Below are 17596 nucleotides of genomic sequence, written 5' to 3'. Positions count from 1 at the left end.
GGGTTCACAGCAAAATAAAGAGGAAGGTAATTTCCTGTAAGTCCACACACATGCATAGCCTTCCCCATTGTCAGCCTCCCCCGTTATCAGCATCCTCCGGCTGACTGGTGCAACTTGAGAATTGATAAATCTACACGGGTACATTATAATCACCCCAAGTCCCTAGTTTCTCTTAGCGTTCATTCTCTAAATGTTAGGCATTCTGTGGATTTGGACATAGGTATAATGACATTTATCCATCATTATGGTTTATACAGAGTATTTTCACTCTCCCCAGTATCCTCCCGATCTGCCTGTCCATCCTCCTTTCCCTGACCCAGTCCCTGGCAACCGCTGATCCTTTTACTGTCTCCTTAGATTTACCTTTTCCAGAACACAGAGTTGGGATCATACAGTATGTAGCTTTTCTCATATTGGCTTCTTTCACTTAATAATACTCCTTTAAGTTTCTGCCATGTCTTTTCATGGCTTGATGATGCTTTTTTTTAGTGCTGAATAATACTACCTGCCTGGATGTACCAGTTTATTTATCCGTTCACCTACTGAAGGACATTTTTGTTGCTTTCAAGTTTTGGCCATTAGGAATAAAGCTGCTGTAAATATCTATGCGCAGGTTTTTTTGCGGACACGTTTTCAGCTCCTTTGGGTAAATACCAAGGAGTATGATTGCTGGATCACATGACAAGAATGTGTTTAGTTTTTTAAGGAAATGCCAAACTGTTTTTCAAAGTGGCTGTAACTTTTTGCATTCCTACGCCACAAATGAGAGTTCCTGCCTCTCCGTATCCTCAGCATTTGGTGGTGTCAGTGTCCTGAATTTTGGCCTTCCTAATAGGTGTGCAGTGGAATCTTGTTCCAATTTGCATTTCCCTAATGACATGATCCTTCATGTGCTTATCTGCCACTGTATACCTTCCTGGATGAGGTGTCTGTTAAGATCTTTGGCCCATGTTTAAGTGGGTTTTCTTATGGTTGAATTTTTAAGAGTTCTTTGTATATTCTTGGCCCTTATCAGATGTGTCTTTGCTAAATATTTGCTCCTGGACTGTGGCCTCTCATTTTCTTGACAGCAGTTTTCAGAGAGCAGAAGTTTTTCATTTTAATTAAGTCCAGCTTATCAGTTATTTCTTTCATGATCCATGAAAAAGTTATCACCGTTTTTTGCATTTTACATTTAGGTGTGTGATTCATTTTTAGTTAATTTTTGTGGAGAGTGTAAGGTCTAGATTTTTTTTTTTTTTTTTTTTTTTTTGCATGTGGATGTGCCACCATCATTTGTTGAAAAGGCTCTCTTCATTGTATTGCCTTTGTTGCTTTGTCAGAGATCAGTTGACTATAATTATGTGGGTTCATTCATTTTATTTAAATAGGGTTATTTTGTGATGATTGCAAAAATATTTATATAGATGCTAAACACAAATCCTAGTCAGTATTAAAAAAATTTGGTAAGTATAGCTAGGTCATTTTTTCTTTCATTTTACCAGAAAGGAGTGCTCATTGAAGGGTAGCCTAAACTGCAAAAGCAAAGGTAGACTGTACCAGGTGCATTCTGTACTTCTACTTTAGATTAACTATGAGCCTGAGTCTGTTGAGTCATGCCTCGAGGGTATAAACCTGTATAGAAGGTATTCTTTAGATTTTGTGAAGGTGAGCCATTGTTCCCCCTTCTTTCCAGATAGAGAAGACTGGTACAATGTCAACTGTCCTACACATGCTTTCAAGCTTAAGAGAGGGTATACCATTGTATCACAAAGAGTGGGAATGTTTATAGTCAACAGACATTTGTCAGTAATCCCCGTGCATTGTCTTTTGATATTGTCATATAGCATACAAACCAGTAGCCTCACAGATGCCCACAAGAACCTTTTAATATTGAGGGGGGGCGTGTATTTTGTGAGTGACCAAACCTAACTCCGATTGGGCCTAAGTAATGGGTTCATGTAATTGAAAAGTCTAGGGATCAGCTTCAGGCATGGCCTGATCCAGGTCTGCATCCATTTTCTTCCTGTTCTCAGTTTTGCTTTCGTGTGTTTTTTTCATTTTCAGTCTTTTTTTCCTCTGTTTTCATTCTGTGTTTCTTTTTGGGTAGTAGTGTCTGTAGTGTCTAATCTGCCCCAGTTTTCATCCCATGTATTTTTCATCTTAAATGCTTTAACTTTGGAGTTTCATTTTGAGTATTTCTTACCTATTTCACATCTTAATATGTTCAGTCTTTCTTTTAGCTCCTTAAGCATATAGAATATGTTTATAATAACTGTTCTAATGTTCTTAACTACTAACACTATCATCTGTGTCATTTCTGAGTTATTTTCAGTTGACTTTTTTTTCTCTTCCTTGTAGATCACATTTTCCTTATTTGCATACCTAGTAATTTTTTATTGGACATAAGACATTGTGAATTTTACCTTGTTTGTTACTGATATTTTTGTGTATCTGTAAATATTTTTGAGCTTTGTTTTAGGATACAGTAAAGTTACTTGGAAACAGTGTAATTCTTCCGAGTCTTGATTTAAGCTTTGTTAGGTGGGACCATAGTGGTATTTAGTCAAGGGCTATCTTTTTCTTCACAGCTGGGGCAAAATTCTTCTGAGTACTCTACCTGTTATTCTATGAATTATGATGTTTTCCACTTTGGTTGGTGGAAACAGGAATTATTCCTGGCCCTGTGAGAGTGCTGACTGTTGGCTTTCAAGTGGTTCTTTCCTTGATTTGGGTTTTGGGAGGTTGCCTTGCATGCACATACTGACTAGTACTCAGTTGAAGTCTCAATGCAGGTGGACTGTGTGAGGATCTCTGGAGTTCTCTGTGGAGCAGTCTCCTCTCTGGTCTTCTGCCCTGTGAATTTGCACTGCCTTGGCTTCCCTGGACTGCTGGTTCTGTCTCTTGAACTGAGACTGCGGGCCCTGTCTGGGTTCCTTTGCCCTGTGTCATGGCATAGAAATTCCATTCAGCAAGGTGGAGCAGTCATAGGGTTTATTTTCTGTGTTTCTTATGTCTCGAGGATCACTCTCTTTTGTTGCTTGGTATTCAACGTCTACAAACCTTTATTCCATATATTTTGTCCTTGTTTGTTTTAGGCAAGAGCATAAATCCAAATCTCTGTTACTGGAGCTTGAGCAGAAGTGGTAATTAGAGCGTAGGCTCTCCTGGCTTCATTTTGAAAAGGACTTTTACCATGTAGTGGGAGCCCCAAACTGATATCCTTAATAGCTGTTAATTCTAGTGCAAAGAGAACCTCTTTTAATATCTGTATAGAACACCTGAGGGATGCCTCAGACTGATCCCGATTGAGCCGTGTGCCCACCAGCAGATTGATCCTACAACCTGGAAAACGGTGCATTTCGATTGGCCAGGCTCCTGGATCACAGCTGCACTCTTCCCTGTTTATTGTTGAGATGGAGCGCTAGTCCCAGCCCTGCCATTACAGTACAGAGTAGGGACGTGGTGGCATCCGAAAAGAGGGGCTGCTCGGCAGATGGGCAACAGGGAGTTTCTATATATGTGCTACACAATGAGGTAGTGTCAAAGAAGAGCAAAGCTTTGTACTGCAATTGGGTTCAGGAAGCTCTGAGATACCTTTAATTTAAGCTTCCTTCACATAACTTCAGCAGTGATACCTGAATAAGCTCCTTTCTCAAATGATAGACATTATAGTAGGTTTTATAGAGTTTGGGAAGAGGACCCAGCAGCAGATGAGGACAGTTGCCGGGGGGGGGGGGGGTGCGGATAAGAGAAAGAAAAGGCGCTTTCTACAAATTTAGCAGGTATGGTTTATAATCTCATAATTTCTAATGCTATGAATTTTTATGCAGTTACCTAAATTTCAAAGTTGGAATATTCCTAGGGGATAGGATTTTGGTTTTGTAGCATATCTGAGAGATCTATCTTCATATGCCTTTTGAGGAAAAGCAGAGTTTAAGCAAATGGAATCAGAATTGGGATCTTTAATCTGAGCCTAAATAGTCTGGCTATAAAAATGCTTCAGAACTCACAGATTGGGTTGGTGCACCAGAGTAGGATTATATATATGCACCGAACCTGCATAAACAAAGGTCCTCATGGTTGTTTACAGCCTGTTTTAGTGAAAAGTTCATCTTTCTTAAAAGGGTCATTTATCTCTGATTTAGTAGTTTCTTATAGAATGAGAATGTTCTTTGTAAAATGTGGAGTAAGGAGGAAAGAGCTGTGGGCCCAGAGTCAATAGGTCAGGATTCTTTGGTTTGCCTCTACACAAATGTGCCATTAGGGCAGTTTCTAGCCTCTTTCATAGGTACGTCAGTTCCCAAGTGGAGATACTGTACCTACAACAGGAGCTCAGTTTGTGAGTAGGTAGAAGAGGGGGTGGTTGAGTTAGCCCCAAGTTTGGTAATACTAGCTTTCTAGATTAAAATGTTCATCCTTGATATAGAAGACTTCCCAGAGTGCATAAATGGGGCCAGCCAGGACTGTGGTTCTATAGCAAACAAAACAAAACAGGAAGCCCCGATCATTGGAATTGAGTAGATCTATGGTTTTTGGACCTTTTCTTCAAGCCAAGAACTACACCTAGAGATAAAAAATGAAAAGCTGATTGAGAGAGGTGGATGGAAGGTGTAGCCTAGGTGTACCCCTTATCTGTAGCCATGCTCTCAGAGGGGTTGCAAAGCTTCTGTATAAGCTGATTGTCCTTCCAGCTCTAAAATCTGTGTGATTTCCAAAGTGTAGAGAGTGTAATGACTTAGAGACTATTACTGCCTTAAAATATTTTCAAAAAAATTAAGTTACTCCTATATAATGAATGTTTTTTTGTACTTTATTTGGCACAAAATAATATATTGCATTCTTTACTAGTAAAATATAATAAAGGTTGAATTATTTTCTTTGTGGGCATAAAAATCTCTTAAGCAAAAATACTGATCTCTAGTTAAAATTATTATAAATACTATTCATTACTTTTCATTTTAGCTCATTTAAGTAATTTTATTTCCTGAGAGGTATTAACATTTTAAAAAAATTTTCATTGATAGGGTCCTAATCTAACATTTTAAGTAATTAGTTTTTAAGCAAAATATTTTTCCTTATCTATTTTCTTTAACTTAAGCATATTTTTGAGAAAAAAATTAAATTTATCTTTTGGAACAGGGTCATTATCGTTATTGTGCTGCTCTTTCTATGCTGGGGGAATATGACTGGGCCCTGCAAGCAAACATAAAAGCTCAAAAACTCTGTAAAAATGACCCTGAGGGAATCAAGGATCTAATTCAGCAGCATGTAAAGTTACAAAAACAAATAGAAGACCTGCAAGGTATTTCACCTAAGATTCTTTGGTTACAGTCGAATTCCCTTTAAAACTTTTGAAGGTGGGTTTCTTGGATTAATGGAGGACCATAAATCAATTCTCAGGTGATTTGTACTTACTTTGTTTTGCTTTCTTGGTCAAGTCACTTAAGTTTTCCATTTCTATCTGTGTAGAAGTACATTAGTGTTATATTCCATTAGGTAATTACAAATGATTTGTATCTTTTAGTTGAAACAGACAACAACAAATTATAATTTGTTCATCTGTAGATTTTGAATAAAGTGAAGCCTTTTGAAATAAAATTGTTTAAAAATTTTTCTTCCATGGTTATAGTTACTTCCTAAAGAAAGAACCCTTCAGTAGAGTTGTTTGATATTCACACCAAGTGTGTGGCTCATTCTATAGCATGCTGACCACATATGCATATATACATCTGTATATGGATATGTACACATACCAGAAATCGGCTGTGTGGGCTAGGAATTCAAGATTTTCATTCTCTCGTTTTCTCTCCTAAGTGATTTTGCTTTCTCCAATGCCCGAAATTTCCTTACTCTATACTTTCACCATATAGGTCTTTGCTGTTTTTTCTTCTTTGGGTATTTACTGTCTTAGGAAGCTGAGCTGAGATGTTATCATCCAACTTAATGTGATTATAAGATTGTGAGCTCCTTGAAGACAGATACCATCTCTGGTTCAGATTTATATACTGCTGCAGCTAGTCAATGATCACATGTAATGGGATGTCAAATCAGGCTGTATAACAATTTGGTGAAGCCATCCTAAAACTAAAAACATCTGGAAATACAAAATTATTCAGGTTTATTTTTCCAGTTATGTAAATTTGATGCTCTGTCAGCTTAAAGGAAATTTTAAATCTCTTTAAAGTATGTGTTGCTAATCCTCTGATTACTATGCGTGTGTGTGATTGATTTTTATAGGTCGAACACCAGCTAGGAATACAATTAAAGCTTTTTATGAAAGCAGGTGAGTTAACATCTCTCAGGTCTGTAGCTGTTACTTGGGATGGCTTTGCCTTGTAAGTTTAAGAATCACTATGTATGATGCTTTGTAGCTAATGGCAACCACGGTAAAGTTGGGGAGGGGAAGGACCCGGGTTTGTGCCTTAAGATCAGGTGACCCATGAATTGTCACATTTATTTTGTGGACTGTTTTACTGAACCATTTTCATATGTATTTATGGGAGATCTGTAGCCTAAGCCTAGGGGAAAAGAGCTGTGTAATACTACTTTCATTTCACTCTACTCGCATGGGAACAGTTTTTGTAGTGACGATCCTGGCAGCAGAGAGTAGGGACAGTCTGTACCTTTAAGTCTTAGCTGCTATCCTGGAAACATCTGTCTCCAGCCTCCCAGTATCTTTTCAAAGGCTAAGACACTTTCTGTTAGAAATAAGCAACAGGCAGATTTTAATATGCTCACAAACAAATAGCAGCCTCGGTCCTACGTTTGTTACTGGGCAATTAAAAGAGATTATGCCTTTTCCTCCATGCTTTAGATCTCTAAGATATTGAAGCTGTTAAATTTAAAACAGGGAGACTTACTTGAATATTAGAAACCAGAATATATTATTAAACTGTTCTTAATCTGTTTTGAGTTTTCACTACCAAATTGAAAATAACATTTATGTATAAAGCCCAATCTCAGAGGTAGATTCTTTCTAAAACAGTATTACCGGGCTTTCAAGGGAAAAAAGGTGATAGTTGCTAAAACTTGTTTCTTTGAAGGATAACTTTTTTAAAATTCATGCTAATCAGGGGCACCTGGGTGGCTCAGTTGGTTAAGCATCCGACTATGGCTCAGGTCATGATCTTGCGGTTTGTGAGTTTGAGCCCCACATTGGGCTCACTTCACTGTTGTCAACCTGTCAGCACAGAGCCGGTTTCCCATCCTCTGTCTCCTTCTCTGCCCCTCCCCCTCTTGTGCTCTCCCCAAAATAAATAAATATTTTTAAAAATTATTTTAAAAAATGCATACTAATCAGTATAAAAAAATTTAGTATTTCTTTTATTCCCCATTTCAGGGCCTACATACCTAGTTTATCAGCACCTGCATTTAGTACTTCACTTAACTTCGTGGAAACTGAAAAAGATTCCAGAAAAACTAACCACGAAATGGCAAACGGTGGTAATCAGAATCTAAAGGTAGGTTTAGTTAAAAACTAAAATTAAAATTATTTCAAGTTTAGAAAGTCTCATGATTTTACAATATTTTGGTGATAATGGAAGCTAAATATTTTGGTGATACAAATCCCTTTTTGCCTATTGATACCAAGAGAATGATTTTCTTTTTTTTTCATTTTCTTTTTTAGTAAATATTCCAACTACCTCCTTCAACTACATGAAGATGATAGTCACAGTTTCTTTTGAAATCACATTTGTGTGTTTTCAAAAATCTTTTTTTCTAAATTTCATTTTTCTTCCTGGATAAGTTCTTTTTGTATGCTTTTCCTGCTTTACATGTCTCTCAATCAAACAGCCACTTAGGAATGAGTGACAATGGGGTCTGGTGGCCATGTCACCCCACTGCGTACAGTGCTTTGGATTTTTCTTTTCCTCCCTTTCCCCTTTTGTATCTACTTGGCCTTTGGCACCACACCAGCCTGCCCACCGGCTTGTGTTGCATTGGGCCTGGGAGGTCTGCCATTCCCATCTCTGCCCGAAATATTTTGCAGCCTCTGTGGTGCTTCCCAGCAGTGGTCCCCAGGCTTTATTCCCTGCTGTGTGCACCAGCACCCAGGCCTGATGGTTTGTGAGGGCGCCTCTAGGCCTTCCAGTCTGCCTCTGTGATCAGCGTCTGTATCTCCATTTTCTTCTGAACAGTAGTATATTAAAAATTCAGCAGGTATCACCAAGTACACATTCATATTTCTTTCTAGGATTTGAGAGGAAAAAAGGAAAATAGTGTTTTGGAGTAGGTGGCTAGGAGGCATTGAAGGGAGCTTTGCCAACTCCCTGTATAGTCCTTTTATTGTTAATAATGAATATCTCAGAGGCTGTACTCAGGGAAAGAAGCATAAGGAAAGATATGATAGTATTTATTAAGTACACTTATTGAACAGACTTGTTAGGCATCATGCCAGGTGTTGGAAATAGAATGGTCATCTTGTTTGTTTATTCATTTAGGCCTAATAACCAGCTGGTTATTTTAGGCACTTGGGTAAATTCTGTTCTATTTTATTATTTAGCTATTGAATTCTTTATGGCTGTATTTTTGTTTTAATCTCACTAATTTTATTTTCATGGCTAGGTGGTAGATGAAGCTTTGAAGGTAGATGATTGTGACTGTCATCCTGAATTTCTACCACCATCAAGTAAGTTTTTTCCTTATTTGTTGCTGAATTAATGTAGCGTTCCTAAACTTCCATGGCCCAACATTTGTACAAGCCTCACTTGTATTTGCTTTTGTTCTTTTCTACTTTATAATATTTCTATGTTAAGAAAACATTGAATATTTACTTGAAGTCAATGCTCAGTATTTTCATATATTTAATAAATTTAATTTTGGAAATTCATATAAGAAGCACAGAAAGGAAGGATAAAACTCTTCTTCATCTGCTACCTAATTCCTATTAGGCCAGTAGTATCTTTCAACTCTAATTAACCACCACCAACCCCTGACCCAGGAGGCTTTTTAAACTTTTTTTTTCCTATTTGCCCTCCTACCACGGATACTGTTTATCATTTTATGTCCTGTATGTACATCTGTGCTTTATATATATAAAAAGTTAGATTTTTCTCATCTCCTAATAACTAATTTTCACCCTGTTAGGAGTGATGCTGAGAATGGATGCTTTAGGCTTATTTTATTTTATTATTTTAACTTGCATGTGCTTAATGTATGTTTATTTATGCATCTAGTAAATACACATACACCCAACAGGACTCCATTTACTCGACATCATTGGGAAATGATGGGTCCAGAGAAGCAAACATTGATGCTTCACTTATTTCTCAGTCTCCCTTTATATGACCAGATTTTGTTGAAAATTATTGTAGAGTAGATCATATGCTTCCCTGCCTTTTAAAAGGGAGCTTAGGAAAATACAGATATTCTTGATGGCACAAGGTTGCTTGTTAGATACAGATTTTGTCTCAGACTTTCATGTGCTCCTTCCAGGATTATTGTGGTGAGATTAGTGACGTAGCTGTGATCCTGCTGCCCTCTTTTCCTTTTTCTTGTTGGTTCATTTGTTTTCTGCTTCTGGCAGCCATTTCTGTCTTTTTTCCCTGCAGTTCTGTCTTTTCTTAGACTCTGGTGCCATATACCCAGCTATTTACCACTAGCCATTCCCATTTGGTTAGCTCATTGGAGGATGATAAAGAGGGCGACTCAGGTGATTGTCTTACCTGATGTGACTCTAATAGTGCATGAAAAATCTTTGAGGACAAAACTTTTCTTTTGGAAAACACCTTTTAATTTATTGATGTTTCTTAGGCTGTTATTATCAGCACATTTTTAAGTAAATAATTTAAATACCACCTTCAGCATCTGTATTCAGTCAAAGAAATTGAGGTCCTAGTTAAGCCTACATAGATTTGCCCTAAGTTGGACAGCAGGAATCAAACTAGAACTCTTCTGCCTTTCTGGAAGCCTCTTTTGTTTTCTGAGGCCACTCAAACCACTTTGGCTCTCATCCCCTCCTTAATTCATAGGTTCTGACTTGCCTCTGCTGTCTCTCCCCAAAGCTCCCATCACATACACCCTGTCCGTATTGCCGTGCTCTCTTCCACACAACTTTGTGCATTTGCCTCCCTGCTCCGAAGTACATAGTGATTCCTACTCTCCAGCCTGTGGGTCAAAGTCTGGACTCACACAGCTCGAGTATCGGAAGCAAAGGACCTGTGATCGCTCACTCCAGCCAGCCTTTGCAGCCCCTTTCCAACCTTCTCTTCTTATCCAACTCCCCAGATCACACAGGTTTACTTAGTGTCTCTTAAAGTGAATGTCATTCTTGAGTTTGGCCCATCCTATCCAAATTCTGCTTGCTTCTTAAAGCTAAATATGAATGCTGCATTCCCACTAACACTTTTCCCGGACACTCAACCTGAAGTGATTTCCACTTCTATGAGTTATAAGACCAGTTAACATGGAATTAGTATGTCAATAGCAACATGCCATATCTTCTTTTCTAAAAGTGATTGTCGTGTAATCCTGGTGACTGTCTTTTCTTCCCATCTGATTGTAAACTACCTGAGAAGAGGAACTGTGGCCTTTATCTCTCTGTATCTACTGTAGGCCTAAATAATATCATTGTAATTTATGTTCACAATAATTTTATAGCATATACAGACAAACATCATAGCTGTTTCTTTACCTGTTTGTAGTTTCACTCACATAAAACATTGCTTGCTTTGCTTTCTTATTCCAATGTACATAGTTTTAGTTGATTTGCTTTCAGGCTTGTTGATTGTTGTGTACAGATTTCGGGAACAAATACTTTGTATTCACAGGTCAGCCTCCAAAATATAAAGGAAAACAAAAATCTCGAAACAATGAATTGGAGAAGTTCAGGTATGTTGTTTATCTAGGTTTTTTTCCCCCTTAAATATCCTCCTCTTAAGAAAAAAGAAAAAGGGGAGGGGGGTATGTCTCTTTCAAGTAGTAGCTATGATGAGTACTAAAATGCCTTTCAAATATCAAAGGCATGTCTTTAGGAGAGTGTCATATTTGGCTAAAATATTATTAATCCTGAATGTTAGTAATGTCTGAAAGGCATATAATATGAGATATAGCAGTGTTAATTCTTAGAAATCTCAAAATACATGCTCATGAGAAGAAAAAAGAAGTATGAAGTGAAAATTACCTCTTCTCCCTGCTCACCTTATTTCACCTTTCCCACAATTGCTTCTCTCGTGGCTTCCTTTAGGTACTCATTGTTAACAAGTTCTTGGCCACCTGGAAGCTTACTCTGCATACACAGGCATGGGTGTGTGTATATTCAAGGGCCCTTTTGAGCAGCTGTCATTAGAGGAAAGTGTTCACTAATAAAGTGACTACATATAAAGTGAGTTCTACCAGACATCCCCTTCCCCGAATTAACAATAGGAACTCTTGCCACCTATCTTTACAATTAACCCACCATTGCCTGCAAAGATACAGATTCATTGCAGAGTGAGTGAACTTGTAAATCTTGCAATGGATACAGAAGTTCATGAAGTCAGTGAAAGTGATGCTGGAGACCCTGCGAAAGCATTTCTGCCAAAGGTACACCAGCTGTTGGCTTTCTCTTCATTTAAGGCTGATTCCTTGACAGATGTTTCAAGAAGGATTTGAATATCAAAGCAAGAGAATCTTTTCTATTGGCTCAATCTCTGTTGAGCTAATAGAGAAATTAGTAAAGCCCCATTAAAAAAAGGTGATCATTTTTTAATGCTGCTACAAAATTTAATTTAAAGCAGGGGCATAGATACTATGTTATTCTCTTATTCTGTAAGAAAATCCTGAGTCCTCCCCTCCCCCCTTCCCCAACCCTCAAAAGAAACCAAAAACATACAGGGATATTCTTTAAATGCATGGTTATAATTTAAACTGTTCTGCTAAAGATAAAATTTTTTTTTATAGTTTGTTTTTGTTTTCAAATTGAAGTCTTCTTATTTGATTATGTCCATTTCATGGGGTTATTTAATGGTTAAGTAGGATAGCCACATGAAACATTTAGAGCCCTGGAACATGGTAAATGCTCAGTTTACTTTAACTATCAATATTGTTATTACCATCATTTTCATTGTTGTTAAGACCATTCTGGCCTATATCTTGCTTTTTTATCTCTTTCAAATATCTTGCATACCTTCACACATCAGATCATGGAGATCTACATCCTTCATTTTTATGGCTGCAGGATATTTCACAGTATAGATGTCTATTTGAAGAAGAAATTTCTAGAGTGGAATTGCTCTGTCATAGGGAATGTGTAATTTTAACTTAGATAGATACTGCCAAATTGTCCTAGAAAATGAGTACCGTTCAGCATTCCTACTGAGCTGTGGGAGGGTGTGTGTGTGTGTGTGTGTGTGTGTGTGTGTGTGTGTATGTGTATATATATGTAGTCTCTGTCCTCTGTTCTTGGCTTTGAGCACCTAGGATCCTTGGAACTTTTGGAGTGAAAAGAGTATCTTTCGTTAGTCCTAACGGGCTCCTCTCTACCTTACCTGAGTTTAAACTGAGATGACTTAAGGCTGGGCCCCTACCTGCAGGATTGGGGTTGGTCACCAGAAAGAGCAAGAATGTGATTGGATGGTTGGAACTCTCTGCTCTACCCCCTGATCTCCAAGAAGGGGATGAGAGCGGGAAATTGAGTTCAGTCACCAATGACTAGTAATATAATCATTCATACTTATGTAATAATAACCTTCATAGAAGCCTTTAAAACCACTGGGGCTCAGGGAGCTTCTTCTGGGTTGCTGAATACATGGAGATGCTGAGAAGGTGGCATGGGGTGGCGTACCTTCCTGTGCATCTCTTCCGTTGGCCATTGTGAGTTACAGCCTTTGTGATAAGCTAGTAATGATAAGTAAAGTACTTTTCTGAGTTCTGTGAGTCATTCTAGGGAATTGTTGAACCTGAGGGAGGGTCACAGAAACTTCTTGAGTTTGTAATCTGCCAGGCAGTAGAGGGTAGCCTGAGCGCCTCCTTGTGGCTGACAGTATGGGGAAGGGCATTGTGTCTGAAGTGGGATCAATTTTGTGGGACTGAACCTTTGACCTGTGGGGCCTGTGTTAACTCCAGAGTTTGTGTCAAAATGGAATTGAATTACTGAACACTCCATATTGGAGAATTGGTAGGGAAAAATGACAACTATTTAGTGTCAGAAAACACTACCGAGAGTACCTGAATCTTCTTTACCCTCAGCAGCATTTGAAATCAGACTTTCTGAAACAGTTGTCATATTATTAGATTTTCCTATGAGATGAAGCATCTTTGCAATGTTTAATGGGCACATTTCTTGTTTCAAGCTATGTTGTTATTGACGACGGTAGATTTGTAATAACTTTTGATGATCATAAATCTCCCCAATTTCTTTTTTTTTTTTAAGTTCTTCCGTGTCATCTTTATAATCAATTCTTCTGGTCCCCCTCCACCTCCAGTTTTATTGGGATTTTATTGAGATGTCATTGTATTTAGAGATTAATTTGGGGAGAATTGCCCTCTTGGTAATAATATTTCTATGTAGGAATTTGTGACTTTCCATTTATTCAGTGTTTGAAATGACCTTCACATGGAGATGAGAAGGATAGGATAGGGAATATCATCAATAATGCTGTAATCATGTTGCATGGTGACAAGTGGTAAGCACACTTACCATGGTGAGCATTGTGTAATGTATAGAATTGTTAAATTACCATGTTGTATGCCTGAAACTAATACAACATTGTATATCACTTTTACTTCAGTTTTTAAAAAATGACTTTTAGTAAATATTCTTTTCTTTCTATAAGCAGGAGTGTTTTATTTTAAAATAATTCAAAACACTTTTCTCTTTTAGTTCCACTTCACAGGGGAGTTTACCAGTAGATTTGAAAAACATCTTGGAAAAACAGTTTTCTAAATCTTCCAGAGCTGCACACCAGGTAAAGGAAAAGGCTTGTTTCTAGTTTAAAAAAGCAAAGTCTTTGAACAAAATATTTTTCGTATAAATTAAGTCTAATGTACATCTCTAAGATTTATTTTTTATAATTTAAGTTATGGACATATAATTTTCTATATGACTGCTAAGAAACAAAACTATCACTAATTTAGATATTAACTTGCTAAAGCAGATTTTTTTCATGTTTATTTATTTTGGGAGAGACAGCAAGGGGGAGGGACAGAATCAAGCAGGCACCGCGCTGTCAGCACAGAGTCCGACACAGGGTTCGACCTCATGAACTATGAGACTATGACCTGAGCCAAAATCAAGAGTCCGTTACTTAACTGACTGAGCCACTCAGGCACCCAAACTTGATAATTACTTTAACCAGAAATTGTCAACTAATGGTTGACACTGAAAAATTGTTTGGTTCCCAAAGATTTAAAGATTTGGGATTCTTTGCTTTCCAAAGTTTTAACTTTTAAGATAATATTTTAAGATTTAAATTATTTTGAAAGGTTTAAGTGCTTGCAGTTTTATTATGCCTACCTGAAAGCTGTCAAAGAGCGAACTTTTTATTCATTGAATGATTTAACCATAATCAGATAACTTTATGTATAAAATTCTTTCTATGGTATTTAGTAAGTAATTTTAAAATATACATTAAGATGGGGCCCCTGGGTGGCTCATTCGGTTAAGTGTCCGATTTTGGCTCAGGTCATGATCTCACAGTTCATGAGTTCAAGCCCTGCATTGAGCTCTGTGCTGACAGCTTGGAGCCTGGAGACTGTTCCAGATTCTGTGTTTCCCTCTCTGTCTCTCTGCCTTTCCCCCACTCGCACTCTGTCTCTCTCTCTCTCAAAAATAAACACTTTTAAGAAATTTAAAAAATAATAAAAAAATAAACATTAAGGGGGAAAAATGAATAGGCAGAGCACAGAGGATTTTTAGGGCAGTGAGAATTTTCTGTATGATATCATAATGATAGTTCTATGTCCTTATACATTTGTCCAAACCCATAGAAAGTACAACATGAGGAGTGTATCCTGTGGTAAACTATAGACTTTGAATGATTAAGATGTGTGAGTGTAGTTCATGTTTGGTGAAAAATATACTATTCTGAGTTAAAGAAGATATGGTATACATACAGTGGAGTATTCTTAAAAAAAGCCTAAAATCTTGCCATTCTTAAAACATGGATGGACCTAGACCAGATTTCATTAAGTGAAAAAGAGAAAGTTAAATACCGTGTGATTTCACTTCTGTGTGGAATCTAAAAGCAAAACAAGGGGCGCCTGGGTGGCTCAGTCGGTTGAGCGGCCGACTTCGGCTCAGGTCATGATCTCACGGTCTGTGAGTTCGAGTCCCGTGTCGGGCTCTGTGCTGGCAGCTCAGAGCCTGGAGCCTGTTTCGGATTCTGTGTCTCCCTCTCTCTGACCCTCCCCCATTCATGCTCTGTCTCTCTCTGTCTCAAATAAACGTTAAAAAAAAAATTTTTTTTTTAAATAAATAAATAAAAGCAAAACAAGTGAACAAACACACACACAACATACAAAAACAGAAACAGTCCCATAAATCCGGAGAAGAAACTGGTGGTTGCCAGAGGGGAGAGGGTGGGAGGATGGGTAAACTATGTGAAGGGGATTAAGAAGTTCAAACTCCCAGTTATGAAATAAATAACCATGTGATGAAAAGTATAGCATAGAGAATATAATCAATAATATTGTAATAACTGGATTGTGACAGATGGTAACTACACTTATTGTGGTGAGCACTGCATAATGTTAAGCATTGTGGAATCACTGTGTTGTATCCCTGAATTTAGTATAACATATGCTTATTATACTTCAATAAAAAAATAGATATGTAAAATACACCATTCTGATGAGTGATAGTGGGGTGTACATTTGAGGAGGCAAGGGGTATAATGGAAATTTCTGTACCTCCTCAGTTTTGTTGTAAACCGAAAACTAAGAGAAAAAGTCTTCTAAAAAAATGCAAGGAGTATAGCTAAAAGATAACTTTGAAGGAAATTTATCAAGCTAAACGTATGTATGAAAAGAACAAAAACTTTTAAATTAATGAAGCAGTTATTCCAGGAGCTAGGAAAAAAGAAAGACAGCAAATAAACCCAAAGAAAGGAGAAGGAAGGAAATAATAAAGACTGAAGTAGAAAATGATGAAATGGAAACAGACATGTAGTGGAAGGATTCACAGAGATAACCATAGATTCTTTGTCAGTATAAATAAAATTTATACACTGGTATTGAAACCGATTGAGGAAGAAGAAAAGAAGACATCATAAGACAATTTCAAGAATGAACAAGGATACATTACTACAGATCCTTGAATATTACAAATACATCAAAATACTATTATAAATGACATCATACCAAGAAATTTGAAAGCGTATATAGATGAAATGGATAAATTCCTAGAAAAATCCCAACTTACAAAAATTGATTCAAGAAGAGATGATAACCTTGATGCAATCCAGAATTCATGAAACCTTGGCCAGTGACTATTCCTATTCCAGTCACTGAACACTTATAGATTATGTAGTACTAAATGAAAGATGATCTTTTTTGGATAAATGTGATTCATATGCATCTGCTCTGGTCATCCAGTTCTTTATGTAGACATAGTTTTATTTCTTCTAAAATAGAATATTGGATTTAAATTTCACTCTTAAAAATGTGTATCAACATGGCATATAATACTTGTCCCAATATGGGGGTCATTTAAAAATTCAATTAACTATTTTAGGTATATATGACAAATATCTTACAAAAGACTGAAGGAATGAAGCATGTTTCAAGCAGTTTATGAAAACATTTCTAACCAGTTGCATAAAAGCATCTTTAGAATTTCTGGCAGTTAGGGGCGCCTGGGTGGCTCAGTCGGTTGGGTGTCCAGCTTTTGGCTCAAGTCATGATCTCATCATCCATGAGTTCGAGCCCCATGTCGGGCTCTGTGCTAACAGCTCACAGCCTGGAGCCTGCTTTGGATTCTGTGTCTCCTTTTCTCTCTGTCCCTCCTACACTCATGATCTGTCTGTCTCTCTCTCTCTCTTTCAAAAGTAAATAAAACATTTTAAAAAATTAGAATTTCTGACAGAGATGTTAAAATTATGGTTTTTTATGTTGATTTACTGACTCTAGAAACTATGAAAGACTTAAATAGAAGAGACAGCCTGTGAAAGATCAAAGGTGATTTAAATAAATATGGTAGTTATTTTTGAGCCTTCCATTGTTCATTCAACACACTTTTGGTTAGGCCCCTCCCTGTCTGTCCTGAAGAACGAGAGACATTGGGTATATGGCATTGCAACCCAGCCTGCTCTCATGGAGCTTTTAGTACTCCATGGTCGTTTATTGTATTTACTGAGAGAAACAATTTTTAACAGAAGCATGAGTTAAAAGGGACTCTTTTCTAGAATGTGAAAGAGATTAAAATGGAATCAGTACATTCAGGGCTAATAACTAGTATTTGTGGGGATAGCACATCATCGTCTATAACTTTTAAAACTCGTATCTTGGGGCACCTGGGTGGCTCAGTCGGTTGAGCATCCGACTTTGGTTCAGGTCATGATCTCGTGATTTGTGGGTTCAAGCTGTGCTGACAGCTCAGAGCCTGGAGCCTGCTTCGGATTCTGTGTCTCCCTCTCTCTCTGCCCCTCCCCCTCTTGTACATTCTCTCTCTCTCTCTCTCTCAAAAATAAGTGAACAT

At 37.5% G+C, this 17596-nt stretch overlaps 1 protein-coding gene across 9 annotated transcripts in view; it reads left to right on the top strand.

Annotated features, from left to right (window-relative positions):
- The window catches only part of TTC3 (tetratricopeptide repeat domain 3), a 125754-nt gene that overhangs the window by 37601 nt on the left and 70557 nt on the right, over nucleotides 1-17596 (top strand). For all 9 annotated transcript variants that reach the window (XM_027041624.2, XM_053220555.1, XM_027041620.2 and 6 more), the window contains 6 exons: nucleotides 5122-5284; nucleotides 6220-6265; nucleotides 7322-7442; nucleotides 8548-8611; nucleotides 10752-10812; nucleotides 13784-13868. In XM_027041624.2, the coding sequence (XP_026897425.2) occupies nucleotides 5122-5284; nucleotides 6220-6265; nucleotides 7322-7442; nucleotides 8548-8611; nucleotides 10752-10812; nucleotides 13784-13868 (540 nt within the window). The remainder of the gene's footprint in view (nucleotides 1-5121; nucleotides 5285-6219; nucleotides 6266-7321; nucleotides 7443-8547; nucleotides 8612-10751; nucleotides 10813-13783; nucleotides 13869-17596) is intronic.

Source organism: Acinonyx jubatus, chromosome C2 (assembly GCF_027475565.1).
Source record: "Acinonyx jubatus isolate Ajub_Pintada_27869175 chromosome C2, VMU_Ajub_asm_v1.0, whole genome shotgun sequence".
Taxonomy (NCBI): Eukaryota; Metazoa; Chordata; class Mammalia; order Carnivora; family Felidae; genus Acinonyx; species Acinonyx jubatus.
Note: the sequence above shows the minus strand (reverse complement) of the source record. Positions and strands in the feature narration are given on the sequence as shown.